Consider the following 23,055-nt stretch of genomic DNA (forward strand, 5'->3'; position numbering starts at 1 on the left):
CCAACCCCCACCTGGCTACAGCCTCCCTTCAGGTAGTTGTAGATAGCAAGAAGGTCTCCCCTGAGCCTCCCCTTCTCCAGGCTAAGCAACCCCAGCTCCCTCAGCCTCTCCTCATAGGACTTGTGCTTGAGGCCTCTCCCCAGCCTCATTGCCCTTCTCTGGCCATGTTCAAGTCTCTCAATGTCCTTCTTAAACTGAGGGGCAAATCTTTTCTCCCAATCACTAGATAGAAATCCAAAGATCCCAGAGTGTTTTGCAAGCTCCAAAGAGGATTCCTGTTTTGACACTAGAATTCCATCATTGTCGGGATGGAAAATAGCTGTGTTAGGAACACAGGAACATTTTTTTTGGTCACTGAACTATCATCTCTTCTATGCAGGCTATTTTAAACATAAATTCCTGCTCCCAAACACCCCTTGTGCTTCCAATAATAACCTGAGAATGGCCCTTCCACAGAGAGCAGTGTTTCATGACCAAAGATGACAAACTCAGAATTCTGCTAGGGAAAGCAAGACAAAAATAGTTCAGAACTGGAAAGTCAGGAAAATCCTTCATCCAGGGATAGAGGCAGCCTGACACTGTGTCCTTAGCACATTTGAACACAAGACACAGCACTGGTTTGGGGGGGGGAAATGGAAGTGTTGAGGTTTTTTCAAGGGCCATATAATTGAAGCCTCTCTGATTTCTATCTAAAGGCTTAACCCCCAGCAGGACAATACCCACTGATACTCAGCAGTGCTCCAGGGAAACACTGACATTGCTGTGAGATCCAGAGACAAAGCTGCTACTTGCCAATGTGCCCTTTTGGCTTCTTCAGCCCACTGAAGTACAGATTACTCCTGACCTCTCTTGGATTTGGAGACCACAGAGGAAAGCATCACCTGGGGATACCTTTTACATCTTTCAAGAGCACAATGATTGCCACAGGGACAGAAGCTGCTTTATGCTGATGTCTGGAAGCATCCTTGCTGTTGGACTGCAAAAGCTAAGCAGGGCTGTCCAAAGCAACCACCAGAGAGACATGCAGCTTGTCAGATTCCCCTTGATCTACAACTACCTGAAGGCAGGTTGTAGACAGGAGGGGGTTGGTCTCTTCTCCCAGGCAACCAGCACCAGAACAAGAGGACACAGCCTCAAGCTGTGCCAGGGGAAGTTTAGGCTGGAGGTGAGGAGAAAGTTCTTCCCAGAGAGAGTTGCTAGCCATTGGGATGTGCTGCCCAGGGAGGTTGTGGAGTCCCCATCCCTGGAGGTGTTCAAGAGGGGATTGGATGTGGCACTTGGTGCCATGGTTTAGTAGTCAGGAGGTGTTGGGTGACAGGTTGGACTTGATCATCTTTGAGGTCTTTTCCAACCTTATTGATTCTATGATCCTGTACAATCAGGGAGTCATGGAGCACTCTGTCACAGTGGAAATCATGATCCCATAAGAGGTACAGCATGCAACAGCCTGGATTTCTCAGGATAACTATGGACACTTCATCTGAAGAGAAAGATGCCAGTGAGGAACTCTTTGCACACATTAATCATTTGGGTTTTACAGAGAGAAACACAGGAGTGCTCCAATGAATCAATCTGCTTAAAGCCCATTGATCAGGGTGAGGAGAAGCTTTGGGCTTTCATATTCCTTATGCTGGTCTCTACTCAAAAGTTCATTTTGCCCTTGGAGTATTTCTGCTACTGAATGAGGTGGCCATCCTCTTGGTGTGAAGATATAGACTAATCAACTTTTCATTTCTGGTTGACAGCTGGAAAAGCCTCTCCACAGCTGGAAAAGCCTCTCCACAGCTGGAAAAGCCTCTCCACCCTCCCAGCTGCAGATGACCTGCTCACGGCGATTTTCCTGGCTTGGCTTACCCTTGGTGGACAGGGAGGGAATGGCCTGGGTCACAGAGGGGTGCATTGGCTTGAGATGGGAATCCATGCATTTCATCACCTGCTGTTAAAAATGGTGTTGGCCTGAGCTCCATGAGAATTGTTGTCTTCACCAAGTGCCAGAGCCAGAGAATGCACCTCATGGGGGCTCGTGCCAGCCAGCCTGCCAAAGGTCAGACAACAGTTCTGCTGGGCCACTTCCTCTCAGCTCTTTCAAGACATCTTTGTGTGCAGGATCTGTTTGTCCCTATGTGATTGGAGTGTATTATCTTTTCAACACATTTATCAGGGGCCCAAGAGGTTAAAATAGAAGGAAACCGACTGTCTCAGGGCAGAAAAACAAGCGGAAACTGGAACAAAGTGTTTTTTCCTCAAAGCAGGAAGCCATTCTCGGAGTTTCTTGACAGCAGGTCACTGTGGAGTTGATTTAAGGCCAATGGCTCATCAAGAAATCATGGATGGGCTGATAATGAAGTGATTGGGAAAAAATCTCGCTCCCAGGCAGGGAGAAACCAAAGCACAAGCAGCTCAGCCCACATACTGCTCTTGTTTGCTTAGAGAGTGCATCTGCTATGCACTTAATATCCCTAGATGTGACTCCCAATCCTCTTACCTTCTAGGTATAACACCAGGTTGAGGAGCTGTGTGACAGAACTCTCCCCATCACTGATCCACCCTTGCAGCTCACATGAAGCTGTTATTAGGAGTGGCTTACCCGCAACGCCCAGTGCCAGTCTCCAGCAACCTGCTTCACACTCGACCCAGTGATGTATCCCAAGCCACTGCAAGAAATACAAAGATGAGAGTCAGTCAGAGCCTTAGCAGACTACCACAGCCAGGCTGCTCTTAAAGCAGCATAAAAAGAGACACAATCAATTTTGTGTCCTAGGCTCTCTTCTTCAGCAGGAAGAAACACAGGGCATGAAGGTGAAGCAGATGGTGGCTAATGCCTAACTCTTCCCAGCACTGTTGATCTAGAAATGCTCAAAGGTGAGGGAAATTTGGGAACTGATCTCAAATTTATGGCTGACCTTTCAATTTACAGTGGATGGAAACACAGCCTCAACATGAATTTCTCTCCCAATTTAAATGCCACATCAGACCTTCCTGTGCACTAATAGGAATGCTTAACAAATCCACATTCAAGCTCTCAGTTAAGAAGTGCCCTTCAAGGACAGACCACATTCCATCACTAACTACATTTCTTTTGGGGCCTTGTAATTTAATAGTACTCAGTTCTAATTACCCATGAAGAAACAGTTTTCCATAAGCTTGTCAGAAAAAAACCAAGAAGAAGGTGACAAGTGTGCTGGGAGAACATCAGACCTGACTCTTGGAAGTGCCTTCTGAATGACAAAAGTTACCACAGGAGCTTCAGCCACGTGCTAAGAATTGCACTGTGGTGACAAAAGGTGGCTCACAGGGTAAAGGTGAACATGACCAAGAGTCTCTCCAAGTGAACAGAAGGGAGTGAAAATCCCTTCCTCAGACCTGCTGCATTTGTTGCTGAGATTGCCTTGGTTAAAAGCTGCCAGGATGGCTGTGGGGCAGCTGCCAGCCATCACAGGCTTTTAGTGCGCAGATGGCTAAGTTTTGCAGGTTGTCATCTACAGTCACCCCAAATCTGGGGGATTCTTACACAGACAAGCCCCCACACCAAACCATGGATTCACATATCTGTTGGATGTTGAGATAATGAAGTCCCAGAATCATACAACTGTTATGGTTGGAAGAGACCTTTCAGGTCACTGAGTCCAGTCATCAACCCACCACCACCATGGTCATTAAACCATGTCCCAGAGTGCCATATCTGCATGGTTTTTGAACACCTCCAGGGATGGTGACTCCACTGTCTCCCTGGGCAACCTCTTCCAAAGCCTGACCACTCTTGTAGTGAAGAAATTTTTCCTAATATCCAAGCTAAACCTCCTTTGGGCACAAGTTGAAGCTATCTCTCCTTGTCCTATTGTTAGTTATGTGGGAAAAGAAACCAAAACCCACATCTCATTCCAATCTCCTTTTAGGTAGTTGTAGAGAGCAATAAGGTCTCCCCTCAGCCTTCCCTTCCAGGCCAAACAGGATTAATATTTGTCACTCCTTGCTAGTCACAGTTCACTGAATTCTCATTGTAAGAACTGGCATCCTTGGCCCTCTTGGGAAAAGAGTCTGCTCATCAGTTAAGGACTTTGCTATCCCTTTTTTTCTCAAGAGGGATGTGTGTGAGTTTGATCTCAGGATGAATACTCTAACTTGTAAAATGCACCATCAGAAATCAGAAGTTTTAGCCTGAGAATAGAATAGAATAGAATAGAATAGAATAGAATAGAATAGAATAGAATAGAATAGAATAGAATAGAATAGAATAGAATAGAATCGTCCAGACCAGGTTGGAAAAGACCTTTGAGATCATCAAGTCCAACCTATCACCCAACACCATCTAATCAACTAAACCATGGCACCAAGCACCCTATCAATTCTCCTCCTAAACCCCTCCAGTGATGGTGACTCCACCACCTCCCTGGGCAGCACATTCCAATGGGCAATCAGTCTGTGTAGAATTTCTTCCAAACACCCAGCCTAAACCTCCCCTGAGACTGTGTCCTCTTGTTCTGGTGCTGGTTGCCTGGGAGAAGAGACCAACCCCCTCCTGGCTACTCTTTTTCTTCAGTAGAGCCTCCTCTTCTCCAGGCTAAGCAATCCCAGCTCCCTCAGTCTCTCCTCACAGGGCTTGTGCCCAAATTCTGCCCAACTTTGAATTTGTCCAATCCAAATTAGCACAACACAACTAAGCCAATCTTAGATGGCTTGGTGGGCACCATAAGAGTGGCCAGTCCCTTCCAGTGCCACTGAAATAGCAACTGGGGAACCTGTGAAGCCTAGTGTAGCCAGCAAGGCTGGAGAGCGAGTCTGTCACAACTGTTCACACTCAAGGCAGAGCAGTGGAGGACAGCTCAGCCCTGAGATGCTTGATGAAAGCCAAGAGACAGATCTGGAGCAGTTATTTCCTCTGGCTCTTTCTTTCAGTTGAGTTCCCTCATCAGCCCAATGCAGCATCTGAGAGCTGGGACAGGAGGGGAATCTGATTGTGTTTTGATTTCCTTTTTTCTTTTCTAAATCACAGTTGACCTGCTGTTGTGAGGTGGTAGGCAGGGTGGGCCTGCATAGCTTGCCTATCAACTCCCAGAGCTGGACAAGATCCTGTGCAGAGGTGGTGCCATGGGTTTGTTTCTGGGGCCCATGCTCTTTAATATCTTTATCAATTATCTGGATGAGGGCATTGGGTCCATCATCAGTAAGTCTGCAGTTGACACCAAGCTGGGGGCAGGAGTTAGAGGGTAGGAGAGCTCTGCAGAGAGACCTTGACAGGCTGGGCAGATAGGCAGAGTCCTAGGGCATGAGATTGAACACAGCCAAGTGCCAGGTTCTACACATTGGCCATTCTATGATTCTATATACTCAATTTCTACTTCATTGTTGTAAAAATAACCAAACCAAACAACACCAAAAAAAAAAAACCCCACCACAACAATTTCTTCCCCAAAATGACACATGAACCAGTAACAGGGCTAGAAAAAGAAGCCAATTCCTGCAACTAATTAGTCACTGCTCACAGTATTTTCCTGTCCAAGCCACTCCAACCAAAGGCAGAACTATCAGCAGCAGCAGCTTGAGATATGTGAGCTTACTGTGAGATGGGATAATAGGAAACAGCCTCAAGTTGTGCCAGGGCAGGTTTTGGATATCAGGAACAATTTCTTTCCCAGAAGGGTTGTCAAACCCTGGAACAGGCTGCCCAGGGCAGGGGTGGGGTGGGGTGGGGTGGGGTGGGATAGGATAGGATAGGATAGGATAGGATAGGATAGGATAGGATAGGATAGAATAGAATAGAATAGAATAGAATAGAATAGAATAGACCAGACCAGGTTGGAAGAGACCTTTGAGATCATCGAGTCCAACCTATCACCCAACACCACCTAATCAATTAAACCATGCAATCAAGCACCCTATCAATTCTCCTCCTAAACACCTCCAATTATGGTGACTCCACCGCCTCCCTGGGCAGCACATTCCAATGGGCAATCACTCTCTCTCTGTAGAAGTTCTTCCTAACCCCCAGCCTAAACCTCCCCTGGTGCAGCTTGAGACTGTGTCCTCTTGTTCTAGTGCTGGTTGCCTGGGAGAAGAGACCAACCCCCTCCTGGCTACAACCTCCCTTCAGGTAGTTGTAGAGAGCAAGAAAGTCTCCCCTGAGCCTCCTCTTCTCCAGGCTAACCAACCCCAGCTCCCTCAGTCTCTCCTCATAGGGCTTGTGTTCCAAACCCCTCACCAACTTTGTTGCCCTTCTCTGGACACGTTCCAGCGAGGAGGCACATGGTTTAGTGGTGACCTGGCAGAGCTGGGTTAACAGTGGGAATGGATCTTAAAGGTCTTTTCTAACCAAAATCTAACCAGATGAAAGCAGCACATTTTTTTTTACCACTTACCTGCCAAGAGGAATTGCAAAGTAGAAAACAGACAGCATAAGGGTCCTGGTGTTTTTGGTGAAAAGGTCTCCTATGATGGTTGGGGCAATAGTGGAGTAACTTGCTTCCCCGATGCCAACCAATCCTCTTGAGAGCACAAGAAGCCAGAAATACTGAGGAAAGAAAGAAAACACATTAGCAGGCCTCCTCTTGTGGTTGTTCTTTTTTAGTTCAAGATGGACAACATTGAGCCTACACAAACAGGGCAATCCAAACACTGCAAGGTGATCCCCTTGCTGGAGTTCCTTTTGTCTCTGGCCAGGACTGAAGGGCCTACAGTTTCTGGTGAAGATGCGTAGGTCCCACAGTTTTTGGTGCAGATGTGTAGGTATGAAAGAAAAGCAACAGTAATACATCTTTGCTCAGTTACAGTCCAGCCTTTATCCTAACACAGGCAGAAGACCTTCAGAGTTTATTCTCAGGATGCAGCCTGCTCTGGTTACGCCAAGTGCCACCAGCACTGCGCTGACAGAGGGAGGTCTGGGAAGGAGGATGGGTGGAACAAACCTTGCTCCAGAAACAAAAGACCTGCCAAGCACAATCCCAGTACTCAGCACTGCTTAGGCCACACCTTGAGTCCTGTGTCCAGTTCTGGGCCCCTCAGTTTAGGAAGGATGTTGAGTTGCTGGAAGGTGTCCAGAGAAGGGCAACTAAGCTGGGGAGGGGTTTGGAGCACAGCCCTGTGAGGAGAGGCTGAGGGAGCTGGGGTTGCTTAGCCTGGAGAAGAGGAGGCTCAGGGGAGACCTTCTTGCTCTCTCCAACTCCCTGAAGGGAGGCTGTAGCCAGGTGGGGGTTGGTCTCTTCTCCCAGGCAATCAGCACCAGAACAAGAGGACACAGTCTCAAGCTGCACCAGGGGAGGTTCAGACTGGATGTTAGGAAGTTCTTCAAAGAAAGAGACATTGGCCATTTGAATGTGCTGCCTAGGGAGGTGGTGGAGTCACCATCACTGGAGGTGTTTAGGAAGAGACTGGATGGGGTGCTTGGTGCCATGGGTTAGTTGATTGGATGGTGTTGGATGATAGGTTGGACTCGATCTCAATGATCTTTTCCACCCTGGTTAATTCTATTCTATTCTATTCTATTCTATTCTATTCTATTCTATTCTATTCTATTCTATTCTATTCTATTCTATTCTATTCTATTCTATTCTATTCTATTCTATTCTACCTCAGCCTCCCCAGCATGCCAAGGCATGAGTTAAGACTGGTGAAATCCCAAAGGCTCTTCAATGCTGCAGAAGGGTTGAACCTGCAACCCCTCCAACTCACTACTTTTTCCTTTACTGGAAGCTACAGAATAAGAGGAGATGTTCAAAGGTGTTAAGCACCTATCTCACTCCCCTGGCCTTGTTAAAAAAAGCATAAACCTGCCCCTCACAGCAGGAAATCAGAATAAACCAACACTGAGCATCTCTGACAAAGGTCATGTTGAGATCTGAGCTGAGATGCACAAAGAGAGAAGCCTGGAGCTTTCCTGTGAGCCATAGGAACCCCAGGGTGCCCAGCAGTCCCACCAGGTGAACACTTCAGAGCAACACCAGAGGCTGCAAAAAGGCACTAAGCCTTTCTGAGTAAAGGGCAATCCAGCACAAAGAGGGATGGACTTCACATTCAACCCAGCCCAAGGAGGCCACACAGCCTAACTGGGATGAAAAGGAATTGTTCATCTAACAGAATTTTCTCCTGGCCTCTGTCCCTGTTTCAGCCAATGCTTCTGTAAACTGCAAGGACCTCATTTTCGAGCCAGTCTCTTTCACTACCCTTGCAGGTTCCTGGGTGCTGCTGTGTGAAAGCATAAGGCATCATACCTTGGTGCCTAAATACCTGATGCATGAGGACAATCAAGCTGTCAAAGCATCTGAGCAGCCTGAGCTACACCCAGAAGTAATTGCAGGTGCAGAAATTAAACTGTCAGTAGCAGAAAACTGTAAGTACAGGGTAAATCTATTGCTACAAATCTAACCTCTACAGATCCTCCATTCACTGTAATCATCCCACAGCTCATTTGTGAGAAGAACAGCAGGGATCATGATGTGTCCTTAAACACAAAGGTGTTTAGGTGCTTACCGATCCTCCTTCTTCAGATGGGAGGAAGCATTACTGAGAGGTGGCTGACTGTGCCAGGCTGAGCTGGAGTAGCAGGGCTCTCCTCCACATATATGGAAAAAGCCATGCAGGCATCAAGCCCTGTGCCTCCTACCCACAACTACAGCCATCAGCAGAGAAAAATCCACTACTGACACGCTCTTGTTGTGTTTGTCCTTGCAGTCTCCTGGTTGAAAAGACTTTCTTCAAGATCCCTATAGTGACACAAACCAAACACTTTTGCACACTCTTCATTTCCTCTTACTTTGAGCTCTGCACCAGCACGTGTCCAGAGCAGGGCCACAAGGATGAGCAGAGAGCTGGAGCACCTCTCCTATGAGGACAGACTGAAGGAGTTGGGGCTATTCAGTCTGGAGAAGAGAAGGCTCCAAGGTGACCTAATTGTGGCCTTCCAGTATCTGAAGGGGGCCTACAGGAAGGCTGGGGAAGGACTTCTCAGGATCTCAGGTAGTGATAGAACTAGGGGGAATGGAATGAAGCTGGAGGTGGGAAGATTCAGGCTGGATGTGAGGAGGAGGTTCTTCACCATGAGAGTGGTGAGACCCTGGAATGGGTTGTCCAGGGAGGTGGTCGAGGCCCCGTCCCTGGAGGTGTTTAAGACCAGGCTGGATGAGGCTCTGGCCAGCCTGATCTAGTGTGAGGTGTCCCTGCCCATGGCAGGGGGGTTGGAACTAGATGATCCTTGTGGTCCCTTCCAACCCTGAACGAAGCTATGAAACTATGAAACTCTGTTTTGTGAGTGTATGCAAGCTCCTGGTTTGCTGGCAGGGCAGCTGGCAGGGCTACTATCATTCATGGATCTCTCCTAAGCTGCACACACGTAACAGAAACAGGTGGGTGTATGCAAAAAGGGCAATACTCTGACTCAAACCATGGTAATTTATGCTAATTACCCAATGCTAAAACACCCCACTGCAGAAATATGCTGACAATGATTGGTGCACAGGTACCCAATGCATCTGGAATGAGCAAGGGTATACATAACATGCTCAGTGACTGAGTCATGCAGAATTAGAAAGCAGGGGAACTGGAGGCTGATTTGGAGCTCTTAAAGGTTCAGATCTTTGTATCAGGAACAGTGTGGCCAGCAGGAGCAGGGAGGTCATTCTGACCCTGTATACTGCACTGGTCAGGCCACATCTTGAGTCCTGTGTCCAGTTCTGGGCCCCTCAGTTTAGGAAGGAGGTTGAGTTGCTGGAAGGTGTCCAGAGAAGGGCAACAAAGCTGGGGAGGGGTTTGGAGCACAGCCCTGTGAGGAGAGGCTGAGGGAGCTGGGGCTGCTTAGCCTGGAGAAGAGGAGGCTCAGGGGAGACCTTATTGCTGTCTACAACTACCTGAAGGGAAGTTGTGGACAGGCAGGGGTTGGTCTCTTCTCCCAGGCAACCAGCACCAGAACAAGAGGACACAGTCTCAAGCTGTGCCAGGGGAGGTTTAGGCTGGATGTTAGAAAGAAATTCTACACAAAGTGATTGCCCATTGGAATGGGCTGCCCAGGGAGATGGTGGAGTTACCATCACTGGAGGTGTTTAGGACGAGACTGGATGGGGTGCTTGGTGCCATGGTTGAGTTGATTAGATGGTGTTGGATGATAGGTCCAACTCAATGACCTCAAAGGTCACTTCTAACCTGGTTTATTCTATTCTATCTGGTCACAGAGAGGGTGACAGGCACAAAGGTCATCTGCCTGACCTGGAATGAGTACAGAGACAGTACTAGTTACACCTGTAGAAGGACAAGAACTGGATGTTCCTCAAATTTGAAATACCTACAGAACCATTCAGACTGCTAAGCATTGGAATAAACTCCCAAGAGAGCTGGTGGATTCCCCTACATTACACAGTTTCAAGGCCCAGCTTGACAGGGTGCTGGACCATCTCATTTAAAACTATGTTCTTACCCTGAAAGGTTGGACCAGATGGTCCTTGAGGCCCCTTCCAACCTGGTATTCTATGAGTCTATGAAAAATAACCCCAGTGTTTGCTCCCCAGCCAGCATCACTCCCAGTGAATGCACTGGACAGGAATTTCCTCCAAAAATAATTCTATTCCTCTTGCAACATAAAGTAGGAAAGCTACAAAGTTTTCCTGTCGTGGTGAAGAGTGACTCAGTTCCATCAATACCACTGAATCACAGTCCCAATACAATGAAATCATCTGCACCGAGGAGCACGTTCATTCTTCTCCCCCAGTTCCTCCTTGAATCCTGCTTTCCTGGCTTATCCCTTGCTCACACACTCCAAATAGCTGTTTAATATTTAAGCTATGTTCCCTAAAGCAGCAGCACCCAGATTTAAGTCATGAGATTCTGACTTCAGTTGACAATAAAAGCAGTCATAGAAAAGCGCAACCTACGCCGGGCCTGAGTGGTCTTTATTGCCCATCTGAGATGATCTGTGCCAGACTCTGGGCAATGCAGCTCTTCAGGTGCAACACCTCAGCAAAACACACAGCAGCCCAAAACAATACTAGGCAATTCTTTATAATCAGGTGGAGTGCTGTGCCTTTAGAGCTCTGCATCTGGGATTAAACAGCTAATGCCACTTCTTATCCTGCTGAAAGATCTCCTCTGGATGTTTGGTTAGCACACGTTCTGTTGGAACCTACACAGCAAAATGATGCAGTAATTCGTTAAGGGTTAAGCTAGAAACCCCAAGCTTCCATCTCTAATCACAGTCAGTCAAAACTTAGGTGTTTGGCAGCTCTGAACAGGGCCTGTGTAGATCCTCAACACACAAAACAAAACTCCTGAGTGACCTATCTGTTCGCTTTCCATATAGGAAGCAAGAAAGAAAACACAGACAACAAAACAACTCCAAAATTCTTGTGCTGCTACTCATTTGGACCACAGGCATACCACGAACCCACTTGGAAACTGGGCCCAAACCCACTGTGTGTGCAATGCAGGCAGCTGCTATTTTGTGTGTGGGCATTTATAGCCACATACCCTCATATCCACTCCTTTCTCTCTGAGACACAACCAACACAAACAAGTGGGAAAGTCAGATATCACCCACACAGGGAAAGCACCATTCTTCTCACCAGTTGCAGCAGGACACTTTTACCATCTCCTGTGCACCAGATTTCCTCCCTCAAGTGTTTTTCCATATAAAATCATAGGATCAGTAAGGCTGGAAAAGACTTCAAGGATCATCAAGTCCAACCTGTCACCCAGCACCTCGTGACTCGATGGCTGGACTCGGTGATCCTCGAGGTCTCTTCCAACCTTGGTGATACTGTGACTACTAAACCATGGCCACATCCAATCCCCTCTTGAACACCTCCAGGGATGGGGACTCCACCACCTCCCTGGGCAGCACATTGTAATGGCTAGCAACTCTCTTTGGGAAGAACTTAATCCTCACCTCCAGCCTAAACTTCCCCTGGCACAGTGAAGGGATGGCAGGAAAACATCTTTCAGGGTCAAGTGGCTTTATGGCTCTTAACTCCATAAGAGTTTTGTCTTGGAGCCTCCTCTTCTCCAGGCTAAGCAACCCCAGCTCCCTCAGCCTCTCCTCACAGGGCTGTGCTCCAAACCCCTCCCCAGCTTTGTTGCCCTTCTCTGGACACTTTCCAGCAGCTCAACATCTTTCTTATGCCTCAGGGTATTTGCAGATCACTACTGGGAATATTCTACCTACCAACATCTCAATTTCTTAAGCTGCCAGCAACCTGTAGGCAACAACAGTGACACCTCATGGGGTCAGGTGGACCTGTTCTGATGGCTGTCACCAGTGATGCTACCTACTGGGAGCTATGGGTGTGCCCCAACTCTTCCAGAATATCTATCTGGGGAATTGTGTCCAGTTCTGGGCCCCTCAGTTTAGGAAGGAGGTTGACTTGCTGGAACGAGTCCAGAGAAGAGCAACAAAGTTGGTGAGGGGTTTGGAGCACAGCCCTATGAGGAGAGGCTGAGGGAGCTGGGGTTGCTTAGCCTGGAGAAGAGGAGGCTCAGGGGAGACCTTCTTGCTCTCTACAACTACCTGAAGGGAAGTTGTAGACAGGCAGAGGTTGGTCTCTTCTCCCAGGCAGCCAGTACCAGAACAAGAGGACACAGTCTCAGGCTGCACCAGGGGAGGTTCAGGTTGGATATTAGGAAGAAGTCCTATACAGAAAGAGTGATTGCCCATTGGAATGGGCTGCCCAGGGAGATGGTGGAGTCACCATCATTGGAAGTGTTCAGGAGGAGACTTGATGGGGTGCTTGGTGCCATGGGTTAGCTGTTTGGGTGGGTTGGATTGGTTGATGGGTTGGACACGATGATCTTGAAGGTCTCTTCCAACCTGGTTTGGTTTATTCTAAATAAAGGTTTATTCTAAAATAAAAAAAGGCTTCCATGATTTAACTGTTTATAATATGCCAAGAAAATGAATGGTTTTCTCAAGCAAGTATGGCAGAGCTTATGGCATTTCTGGGCTGCTTTCCTCTCAATCTCATGCACACACAAATGTTTGACGGCCTGGGACACGTGACTAGCTCTAATCGTGTTTGGACAAACCTCCTAATTATGCATTTATCCTCCTTGTATAGACCATTGAGTGAGTAATGCCTGTTTTAATAGGTCTAATTACAGCTTTAACTTCTCTCTCCTTTTCTTTCTTCTTCTCCGTTTTTTTCCTTTTAATTAGTTAACAAAAGGAATTAAGCCACAGTTCTCGAACAGATTAGCTGCCAGTGATAAACCCATAATCTGCCCAGGACGTGTACAACTCCGAGCCTCCAGATTTACTGTCTGAAGGAACACATGATCCTCAAAGCTCGGGTTATTAAGCATTTGCATTTGAATGGGGGGCGGCTCCTGAGGGTTTCATAAACAAGCTGAATACATGCTTCTGTCAGATGAGGGGCACATGGCCCCACGAGATCACCCAGACACAGCTAGCCGAGGGAAAATTACCAGTGTGGAGGAACAGCACCGGTGCAAGCCCGGTTTGAGCTGAGTGTTGCTGCTCTTTTAGAAGCATCTTTTACCACAGGATGTTAGGGGTTGGAAGGGACCTCCTGAGATCATCCAGTCCAACCCCCCTGCCAGAGCAGGACCAGAGAATCCAGCGCAGGTGGCACAGGAATGCATCCAGAGGGGGCTTGAAAGTCTCCAGAGGAGACTCCACGACCTCTCTGGGCAGCCTGCTCCAGAGCTCTGTGACCCTCACAGGGAAGAAGTTCCTCCTCATGTTGAGGTGGAAGCTCCTGTGCTGTGGTTTATATCCATTGCCCCTTGTGCTATCCCAGGGTGCAGCTGAGCAGAGCCTGTCCCCTCCCTGCTGACCCCCAGCCCTCAGAGATTTATAAACATTGATTAAATCCCCTCTCAGCCTCCTCTTTATGCAGCTACAGCACCTGCACCCATTCCTGTATGAGAAGATGGAATTAACCTCCTGCAGTCTCTACATTTAGTTGCTGTTAAAGAGGACTCAGCACCATGAAATTCCATGTTTGAAGTGCTGAGGTTTGCCATATTTCCTTCCTTTTGTTGCACAAACATTATGCAGCAAACAGGGATATACAACCAGAGTCTGCACCCTTGGAAGGTCAACATCCTTAAGGAAACCCATCCATGCCACCAGGACTGCCACACAAAGCCTAAAACACCTGTGTGTGGAGTGACAGTGATCTGAGGAGAAAGCATTGGGATTGATTTAATTTCCCTGAGTCTCCAGGGAGAGCAAACTCAGTTTGAAATGTGCTGCAGGTAGGCTCTTGTGCTCCTGCAGCCGGCACAGCCTTGCGCTGGCACCGCCCAGGGTACCACAGCAGTCACAAGAGATCTGTTAGACCAGCTGGGGATGGAGAAGCCTGAAATAGTGCAGCTGACCAAAAGTAAAACCACGAGGCTCAAGTGGATATTGAAGGTCTGCACAGCACTGGTCCCTTCTGACAGCCACACTTGTGTGCAGGCATTTGCCTTTCCTGAGCAGAGCTCTCATGTTCTGCCCAAGCAAACCTGGCTTCCTCCTGCACCCTGTTGCGTTTTCCCAACCATGTCAGTACTTTTCAGGGATCTAAGTGGTTAGAGAGATGACACACCACACCCTACAGTGCAGGTACAGCCAAGATGTACCACGAACCATGATGCAAACCAAACCAGGAACATGCTTCTGAGTATCGGTGTGGTGACTAAGAGCATTGGCTCCTCTCAACTCACAGTTTAAATTCCAGCTCATTAGCTGAGAGTCTCTAGAAGAGCTGAGCAATGGAATGGCATTACAAAGGCAGGTGACATATTTGCTCAAGCACTGAACACTCCATTTCTCTTCCCCCTCCTAGAAATGATGGGATCACCTCTAACAACCTGGTAGCTTCCAAGTCAAACAGGGACGCTGCCATAAGGTGAAAGACAAGATGACATGTTTGAAATTCCACCCTCTGGCTGGGTGGGTGACAAAGGCTCCAGCAGAACAGAGGAGCCTAAATAAATCTTCCACCTCTGGGCACCACTAAAGCTTTACAACTTTTGGATGCACAGAACCAAGGCAGCTGGTTTCCACAGGTTGATGCAAGTCCTGGGGCCACACACTTGATAGGAGAGTGTGGGTCAGATCGAGATATGGATCACAAAATCACACATCCTACCTTCTCAGATGTGAGGGGTTCAAGCTCTCCCTTAATAAAAGCAGAATAAGTACTGTAAAGAGCTAGACAGGTGTTACAGATGCAGTACTGGTGAACTGTTCCATGCTGCTCCTGAAGGACATGCCTTCCTGTGAAGTACAGCCCATACCTTTAAGGAATTGAATATTCATGCCAAATTTGGGCTGGTTGGTGTCTCACTCTCTGGGAGACCTTTGTGCAGGAACAAAGAAAGAGGAGTACCTGCTTTTATCTACAAGTAATCTCAACTAATCCCTCATGGGGATTGCCAGCAGGCAGACCCAAGCACAAAATAACAGGGGCAGAGCTGTTCCCTCTGATGTTTGGGTGGTCAGTGCTTCTCTTCCCCATTAACAGCTTGGGGAAGCATTGTTTTCAGCCTTTCCTACAGCCAAAAGGAGCTGATTGTGTTTAATCTCTGGGTGGCACACATGGTGACCAGCCAAGGTATACAGAATCACAGAATTGTTAAGGTTGGAAGGGACCTCAATAATCATCCAGTTCCAACCCCCCTGCCATGGGCAGGGACACCTCACACTACATCAGCTTGCTCACAGCCACCTCCAGCCTGGCCTTAGAAACCTCCAGGAATGAGGCTTCCACCAGCTCCCTGGGCAGCCTGTGCCAGTCTCTCACCACCCTCATGGGGAAGAACTTCCTAACATCCAATCTGAATCTACCCATTTCTAGTTTTGCCCCATTCCCCCCAGTCCTATCACTCCCTGACACCCTAAAAAGTCCCTCCCCAGCTTTCCTGTAGGCCCCTTAATATGCTTGTGTGGAATATGATTGGTGATGGATTGATGAGTTATCACCTCTGATGCAATGCTGAGGGCTATCTGTGTTTTATCAGTTTCCTGTGGAGCTACAAGGTTCAAGCTACAGTTACCTGCCTGATAAATGCCACTATAAACTACCCTTCTCACCTCCAACAAGATATTTGTCCCTTATCAGAGGTGAGTCACGCTGGCAGGGTAGCCTGGGGGAGATTCACCGCAGTTGCTGGGGTGTTGGTGGTATTTTGCCACTGCACAGCCATGATTTGGTTTACTCTTCTTTTCTTTTCTCTTGTATGTGTCATCACTTGCCCATAACCACTTCCCACTTCCCACTTCCCTACAATCCCAGCTGCCTTTTAAGCCACTCCTGCACACAGCAGTTCCCGTAACTTCTATCAGCGCTGCATCGGAGCTCTGCGGCTCCCTCCCTTCAGACTGAGCTCGTGATGCCAAGCTCATCTTTCATCACCCTTCCCAAACTGCTCTTCTGCTTTGCACACACATCACAGAACCAAAGAAAAACTGAGATTGGAAAGGACCTCTGGAGATCATCTAGTCCAAGCCCCCCATCAGGTTGCTCAAGATCACATCCAGATGAAGTTTGGCCAGCCTGACCTAGTGTGGGGTGTCCCTGCCCATGGCAGGGGGGTTGGAACTAGATGATCCTTGTGGTCCCTTCCAACCCTGACTGATTCTATGATACTAAGTTTTAATATCTCTGGAGATGGAGAAACCACAGTGTCACTGGGCAACCTCCCCCAGAGTTTGACCACTCTCACAGTGAAAATGTTTCTTCTTACATTTAAATGTGATCTTCTGTATTTGAATTTGTGCCTAGTGCCTCAGAAAGATGTTGAGTTGCTGGAAGGTGTCCAGAGAAGGGCAACAAAGCTGGGGAGGGGTCTGGAGCACAAGCCTTATGAGGAGAGGCTGAGGGAGCTGGGGTTGCTTAGCCTGGAGATGAGGAAGCTCAGAGGAGACCTTATTGCTCTCTACAACTACCTGAAGGGAGGTTGTAGCCAGGTGGGGGTTGGTCTCTTCTCCCAGGCAACCAGCACCAGAACAAGAGGACACAGTCTCAAGCTGTGCCAGGGGAGGGTTTAGGCTGGATGTTAGGAAGAAGTTCTTCCCAGAAAGAGAGATTGGCCATTGGAATGTGCTGCCCAGGGAGGTGGTAGAGTCACAGTCACTGGAGGTGTTTAGGAAGAGACTGGATGAGGCACTTGGTGCCATGGTTGAGTTGATCAGATGGTGCTGGGTGATAGGTTGGACTTGATGATCTCAAAGGTCTTTTCCAACCTGGTTAATTCTATTCTATCTTCCCACTGGGCACCACTGAGAAGAGTCTAGCTCCATCTTTACTGCCTTCTATCAGGGTACTGATACACAGTGAAGCAACATTCCAGGCTCTGTAGGGATAGAAGCAGAGCTCTAAAATGAAGGCAACACTTTAGCAAATGTAAATCCTTCAACACCTCAATTAACTCCAGAGGGCAGGCACCATCCCATCTATTGTGTCTCTGCTGCATTCACTCTAAACAGGTTTTTCTCCACTTGACTCCCCTGAAGCCTGCTTGGGCATTAGAAGCAAACCACTTTTGGTGTTCAATAGAGAAGGCTTCTCTTAGCCAAAGATCTTCCCCTGAACTCTCACAGGCAGGTCCCTAGCACTGAAGTGAAAATGCCCTGGGCCTTCCTCACAGTGTTCACATGTTTGACTCACATTTGTTTTCTTCACACATGCTTGTTCAACCCTGTCTAGAGGTTAGAAACATCTTACAGATGAGACCACTACGCCACACCAGGGCTTAATAGCAAGCTGCTGAACTGCTGAAACCTTAGCACATTTGATTAATCATTTGCTCAAGGGTCAATATATAATAGAGCAAACCCAGAAAGGGGTAGATTCAGATGGGATGTTAGGAAGAAGTTCTTCCCCATGAGGGTGGTGAGACACTGGCACAGGTTGTTGTCTCCTGGAGGTGTCTGCTGCACTCCAGATCCTAGAAGATGACCCTAAATAACCAATTTTCACCACGAGGGTGGTGAGACACTGGATCAGGTTGCCCAGGGAGGTGGTGGAAGCCTCATCCCTGGAGGTGTTTGCAGCCAGGCTGGATGTGGCTCTGAGCAACCTGCTGTAGTGTGAGGTGTCCCTGGCCATGGCAGGGAGGTTGGATCTAAATGATCCTTGAGCCTTCCAGCCCTGCCAATTCTATGATTCTACAAACCATTTGCAGTTGGGATAGTTTCATAGTTTCATAGTTTCATTCAGGGTTGGAAGGGACCACAAGGATCATCTAGTTCCAACCCCCCTGCCATGGGCAGGGACACCCCACACTAGATCAGGCTGGCCAGAGCCTCATCCAGCCTGCTTACAGAGAAGCTTCTGAAGCAGGTCTGGTCCTTCTGCAGCATCCATTTGCACTCTGTCAAACTTCAGCTCATTTGGATGCAGCAAGCGTCCCACTAGTCCTCAGCTCTAAGCACCTCACCTTTGAACAGTTCCCTTCTGGGTAAACTCATCTGGCACTCAGAGCCCCACGGGGAGAAGGGAGATTACAGCAAGCAGCAAGAGAACAGAAATGCATATTTAAATATAGGAATGAGCAGGGGAGATGAAGCAAAGTCCACTCACCTTTCCTTTGATTGTCTTCAGAATTTGTTAATGGCTTTAGCCCTCCCAGGTGACCTGCTCAGGCACACTCCCCTGGATGTGGAAACTTTGATTTGGCAAGGTACTCAACATTCTGGCTGATTAAAGTGGCCTTCTTTTAGGATATTGATATGATTATTTGGTATGTCAGGGTAACCAGGAACGGCTGCAAGATCCTCCTTTTTCACTCATCACACCCTTCAATCAGCAGCTGAAGTGTTTAATGACTGGATACCTACAGACAGGCTCTAAAGTGAAGCACCTAATTAAGTGCTCTGGAGGTTAAAAAAAACACACCAAGCAACAAAAACAAAACCACCCTGGCAGCAGCAAGCCTCCCACAGCTCTTCCCAGAGTCAGCAGGGAGCTGCCCTGTGCTTCACAGGTGCGAAAATCGGGGGCCAAGATTCTCTGTGCTGTGTGCAAACTCGGAATGTAAAACTCCCTTATGGCATTAAAACTGCAGCACCTGAAACCCAAATTCCCATCACTGCCCTGCCTTCAACCGTGGGGATGTCATGAGAGGTTCTTGGGCTGCTTCTCAGTCGTTTCGGGGGAGCACAAGAAAGGGAGGGAGGGGGGGAGAAAAACAGTCGTGGGAGGAGGAAAGTAAGAAGGAAAAAAAAGTGGAAAGGGGGAACAAATGGAGGGGGAGGGGAGGGGGAAAAGGGGGGGAAAGGGGGAGAAGGGAGGGGGGAGAAGGGAGAGGGGAGAAGGGAGGGGGGAGAAGGGAGGGGGGAGAAGGGAGGGGGGAGAAGGGAGGGGGGAGAAGGGAGGGGGGAGAAGGGAGGGGGGAGAAGGGAGGGGGGAGAAGGGAGGGGGGAGAAGGGAGGGGGGAGAAGGGAGGGGGGAGAAGGGGGGAAAAGGGAGGGGGAAAGGGGGGAAAGGGAGGGGGAAAGGGGGGAAAGGGAGGGGGAAAGGGGGGAAAGGGAGGGGGGAAAAGGGAGGGGGAAAGGGGGGAAAAGGGAGGGGGAAAGGGGGGAAAAGGGAGGGGGAAGGGGGGAAAAGGGAGGGGGAAAGGGGGGAAAAGGGAGGGGGGAAAGGGGGGAAAAGGGAGGGGGAAAGGGGGGAAAAGGGAGGGGGAAAGGGGGGAAAAGGGGAGGGGGAAAGGGGAGGGGGGAAAGGGGAGGGGAGAAAGGGGAGGGGGGAAAGGGGAGGGGGGAAAGGGAGGGGGGAAAGGGGAGGGGGGAAAGGGGAAAAAAAGAAATTAAAGAAAAGGAAGGGGAAAAAAAGGGGGGGGGGGGGGGAGGGAGAGCAATCCCAATCCCGATTCTCCATTCAATTAGGGAAGGTAATTACAAGACACTGGGTGATGAAGCAGCACCAGCAGGTCCTGCCAATTGGCTCAGCTGAGACAAAGCAGCATTTCAGCTTCCTAATTGAAGGGCTTTTCATCTGATTGACCTGCCTGTGGTAAAAATCTGACATGACACTCCAACAGGGGGATTTACCTTCTTCTCCAGTTAGTCTCTTGGCCATTAATATGGCATTAATGACAGAGGGCTGAAATGTAATTGGAAGGAATTGTAAGGGATTAGTTTGCTCCTTCACCAGAGCACCACCCAGCACAGTGCTACCTGCACAGCCACTTTGAAAACAGACCTCAAAAGCTGATGTTTCCAAATAAATCACAGGGACCATAAAGAGCTCCATGTCTCCAGTGCCTGCTGGAACACTGAGTGAAAGCACTTTGTTCCAGCCCCGTGGCTCTGGTGTGAGACACAGAGGAGGCCACAGCATTTCCCGGGGCTGAAATAGTGCTCATCTATCTCTGTTAACAAAACCATTACCTGCAGCTTGGCCAGGATGTGTCTTCCCAAACTGTTCCCCTGAGAACCTTCACAGTCATGGGTCAGAAGCAAACTGCTGGGTTTCGTTCTAGATCTGGGAGGTGGGACAAACTTGCAACTGATCAGCACCAGAACAAGAGGACACAGTCTCAAGCTGTGCCAGGGGAGGTTCAGGCCGGATGTTAGGAAGAAGCTCTTCACAGAAAGAGAGATTGGCCATTGCAATGTGCAGCCCAGGGAGGTGGTGGAGTCACCATCACTGGAGGTGTTTAGGAAGAGCCTGGATTGGGTGCTTGGTGCCATGGTTGAGTTGATTAGATGGTGCTGGGTGATAGTTCGGACTCGATGATCTCAAAGGTCTCTTCCAACCTGGCTAATTCTATTCTATTTGGCACTAAGACCATTTCCTTCCTGGGATGTGCAAAGACAACCATAACATAACCACTACAACAGGGATGGGGAGATCTAGAATGGATTTGTGCAGCTGTGCATCATAGGATCATAGAATCACAGAGCTGTTCTGGCTGGAAAAGACCTCTAAGATCATCAAGGCCAAACATTGACCTTATGCCACCATGGCCATCAAACCATGTCCCAAAGTGCCATGCCCACAGGTTTCTTGAGGTTTTCACATGTGCTAGAGCTCAGCCTGGTGTGCACAGAACTGAAGGATACTAGGGTGTCAGGTAATGGTAGGACTAGGGGGAATGGAAAAGAAAACATCAAAGTGGGTAGATTCAGACTGGATGTTAGGAAGAAGTTCTTCCCCATGAGGGTGGTGAGACACTGGCACAGGTTCTTATCTCCTGGAGGTGTCTGCTGCACTCCAGATCCTAGAAGACCCTAAGTAACCAATTTTCACCATGAGGGTGGTGAGACAGTGGCACAGGTTGCCCAGGGAGGTTGCAGAAGCCTCATCCCTGGAGGCTTTTAAGGCCAAGCTGGATGTGGCTGTGAGCAACCTGATGTAGTGTGAGGTGTCCCTGCCCATGGCAATGGGGCTGGAACTGGATGATCCGTGAGGTCCCTTCCAAACCTGGCAATTCTATGGTTCTGTAATATTCACAGGCAGTAACAGGCTGCTGTGTTCCAGCCTCAGATGAGTCACAAGCAAGGAGTGAATCCAAGCAACCCAGCTATAAACAGGTGCCAGGTTCTTCAGAACAAACAGTTACAGGCATCGTCACACAACGTGAGCAAACATCTCCACCTTCAGTGATCTAACCACACCAACACAAGCACATCAACCTGATGGGCTGTCTTGACTCAAACACTCTCTGGTTTGGAGCAATACTCAAAGCAATACTAAGTCAAATCCAACAGACAGGTCTGGTTCAGGGGGAGCAGAGCCCCATGTTTCTATCCCTAAAACAGCTGCAGAAGCTCTGATTTCTCATCACCCTTTGAACAAACCAGCAGCCAACTGACTGAGACATCCAGGTGGCAATGTTCTGCCCTCACTCTCTGCATTTTCAAGGGCAGAAGAAGTTTTGAGAGTTTGTGAAGGATGCTCTTTAACAGAATGCCTCAGGGTTTACATGAAACGACCACAACCAAAGTTAGAGTCCCAGCAGCTTTACCTCGCCCCTTGGCTCTGCTGATTCTTGGCAGAATTTCTTTTGTATAAGCTCAAACTGGGAGTACACCAGCAGGTCACACACCTTTTAGGCAACTTTGCTGAAAAGCTATCTGCACCACTCCAAACTCCTGACACTTTCTTCTTGCTTTCTGTTTTCACACTTCTCCGGCTTGCTGACTCGATCAAGAGCCAGAAAGCAGCCAAGTACTGTGGGCAAGGTTGACCCTGCATTATGTCTGCCCTACATCTGAGATAGAATCACAGAATCATAGAATCAATAAGGCTGGAAAAGACCTCAAAGATCATCAAGTCCAACACCTCATAGCTACTAAACCATGGCATCAAGTGCCACGTCCAATCCCCTCTTGAACACTTCCAGGGATGGTGACTCCACCATCTCCCCGGGCAGTACATTTCTCTCTGTGAAGAGCTTTCACTGCCTCATTCAGTCTCCCTAATATCCTTCAGTTCTGTGCACACCAGGCTGTGCTCCAGCACATGTGAAAACCTCAAGAAACCTGTGGGCATGGCACTTTGGGACATGGTTTAATGGCCATGATGGCATAAGGTCAATGTTTGGCCTTGATGATCTTAGAGGTCTTTTCCAGCCAGAACAGTTCTGTGATTCTATGATCCTGTGATGCACAGCTGCACAAATCCATTCTAGATCTCCCCATCCCTGTTGTAGTGGTTATGTTATGGTTGTCTTTGCACATCCCAGGAAGGAAATGGTCTTAGTGCCAAATAGAATAGAATGAACCAGGTTGGAAGAGACGTTTGAGATCATCGAGTCCGAACTATCACCCAACACCATCTAATCAACTAAACCATGGCACTAAGCACCCCATCCAGTCTCGTCCTAAACACCTCCAGTGATGGTGACTCCACCACCTCCCTGGGCAGCACATTGCAATGGCCAATCTCTCTTTCTGGGAAGAACTTCTTCCTCACCTCCAGCCTAAACTTCCCCTGGCACAACTTGAGACTGTGTCCTCTTGTTCTGGTGCTGGTTGCCTGGGAGAAGAGACCAACTCCCACCTGGCTACAACCTGTTGTAGACAGCAAGAAGGTCTCCCCTGAGCCTCCTCTTCTCCAGGCTAAACAACCCCAGCTCCCTCTGCCTCTCCTGGCAGAGCTTGATATGTCTCATGCTTAGCACCAG

The 23,055-nt window shown here is 48.6% G+C and overlaps 1 protein-coding gene across 2 annotated transcripts in view; it reads right to left on the reverse strand.

The window, feature by feature from the left end:
• Positions 1-23,055, reverse strand: part of SPNS2 (SPNS lysolipid transporter 2, sphingosine-1-phosphate) — a 182,422-nt gene that overhangs the window by 65,701 nt on the left and 93,666 nt on the right. For both annotated transcript variants that reach the window (XM_068154482.1, XM_068154481.1), the window contains exons 4-5: positions 6,357-6,508; positions 2,588-2,654 (exon numbers count right to left, since the gene is read on the reverse strand). In XM_068154482.1, coding sequence (XP_068010583.1) covers positions 2,588-2,654; positions 6,357-6,508 — 219 coding nt within the window. The remainder of the gene's footprint in view (positions 1-2,587; positions 2,655-6,356; positions 6,509-23,055) is intronic.

This window comes from Melanerpes formicivorus, unplaced genomic scaffold (assembly GCF_026170545.1).
Source record: "Melanerpes formicivorus ecotype bairdi unplaced genomic scaffold, bMelFor1.0.p_v2 SCAF_29, whole genome shotgun sequence".
NCBI lineage: Eukaryota > Metazoa > Chordata > Aves > Piciformes > Picidae > Melanerpes > Melanerpes formicivorus.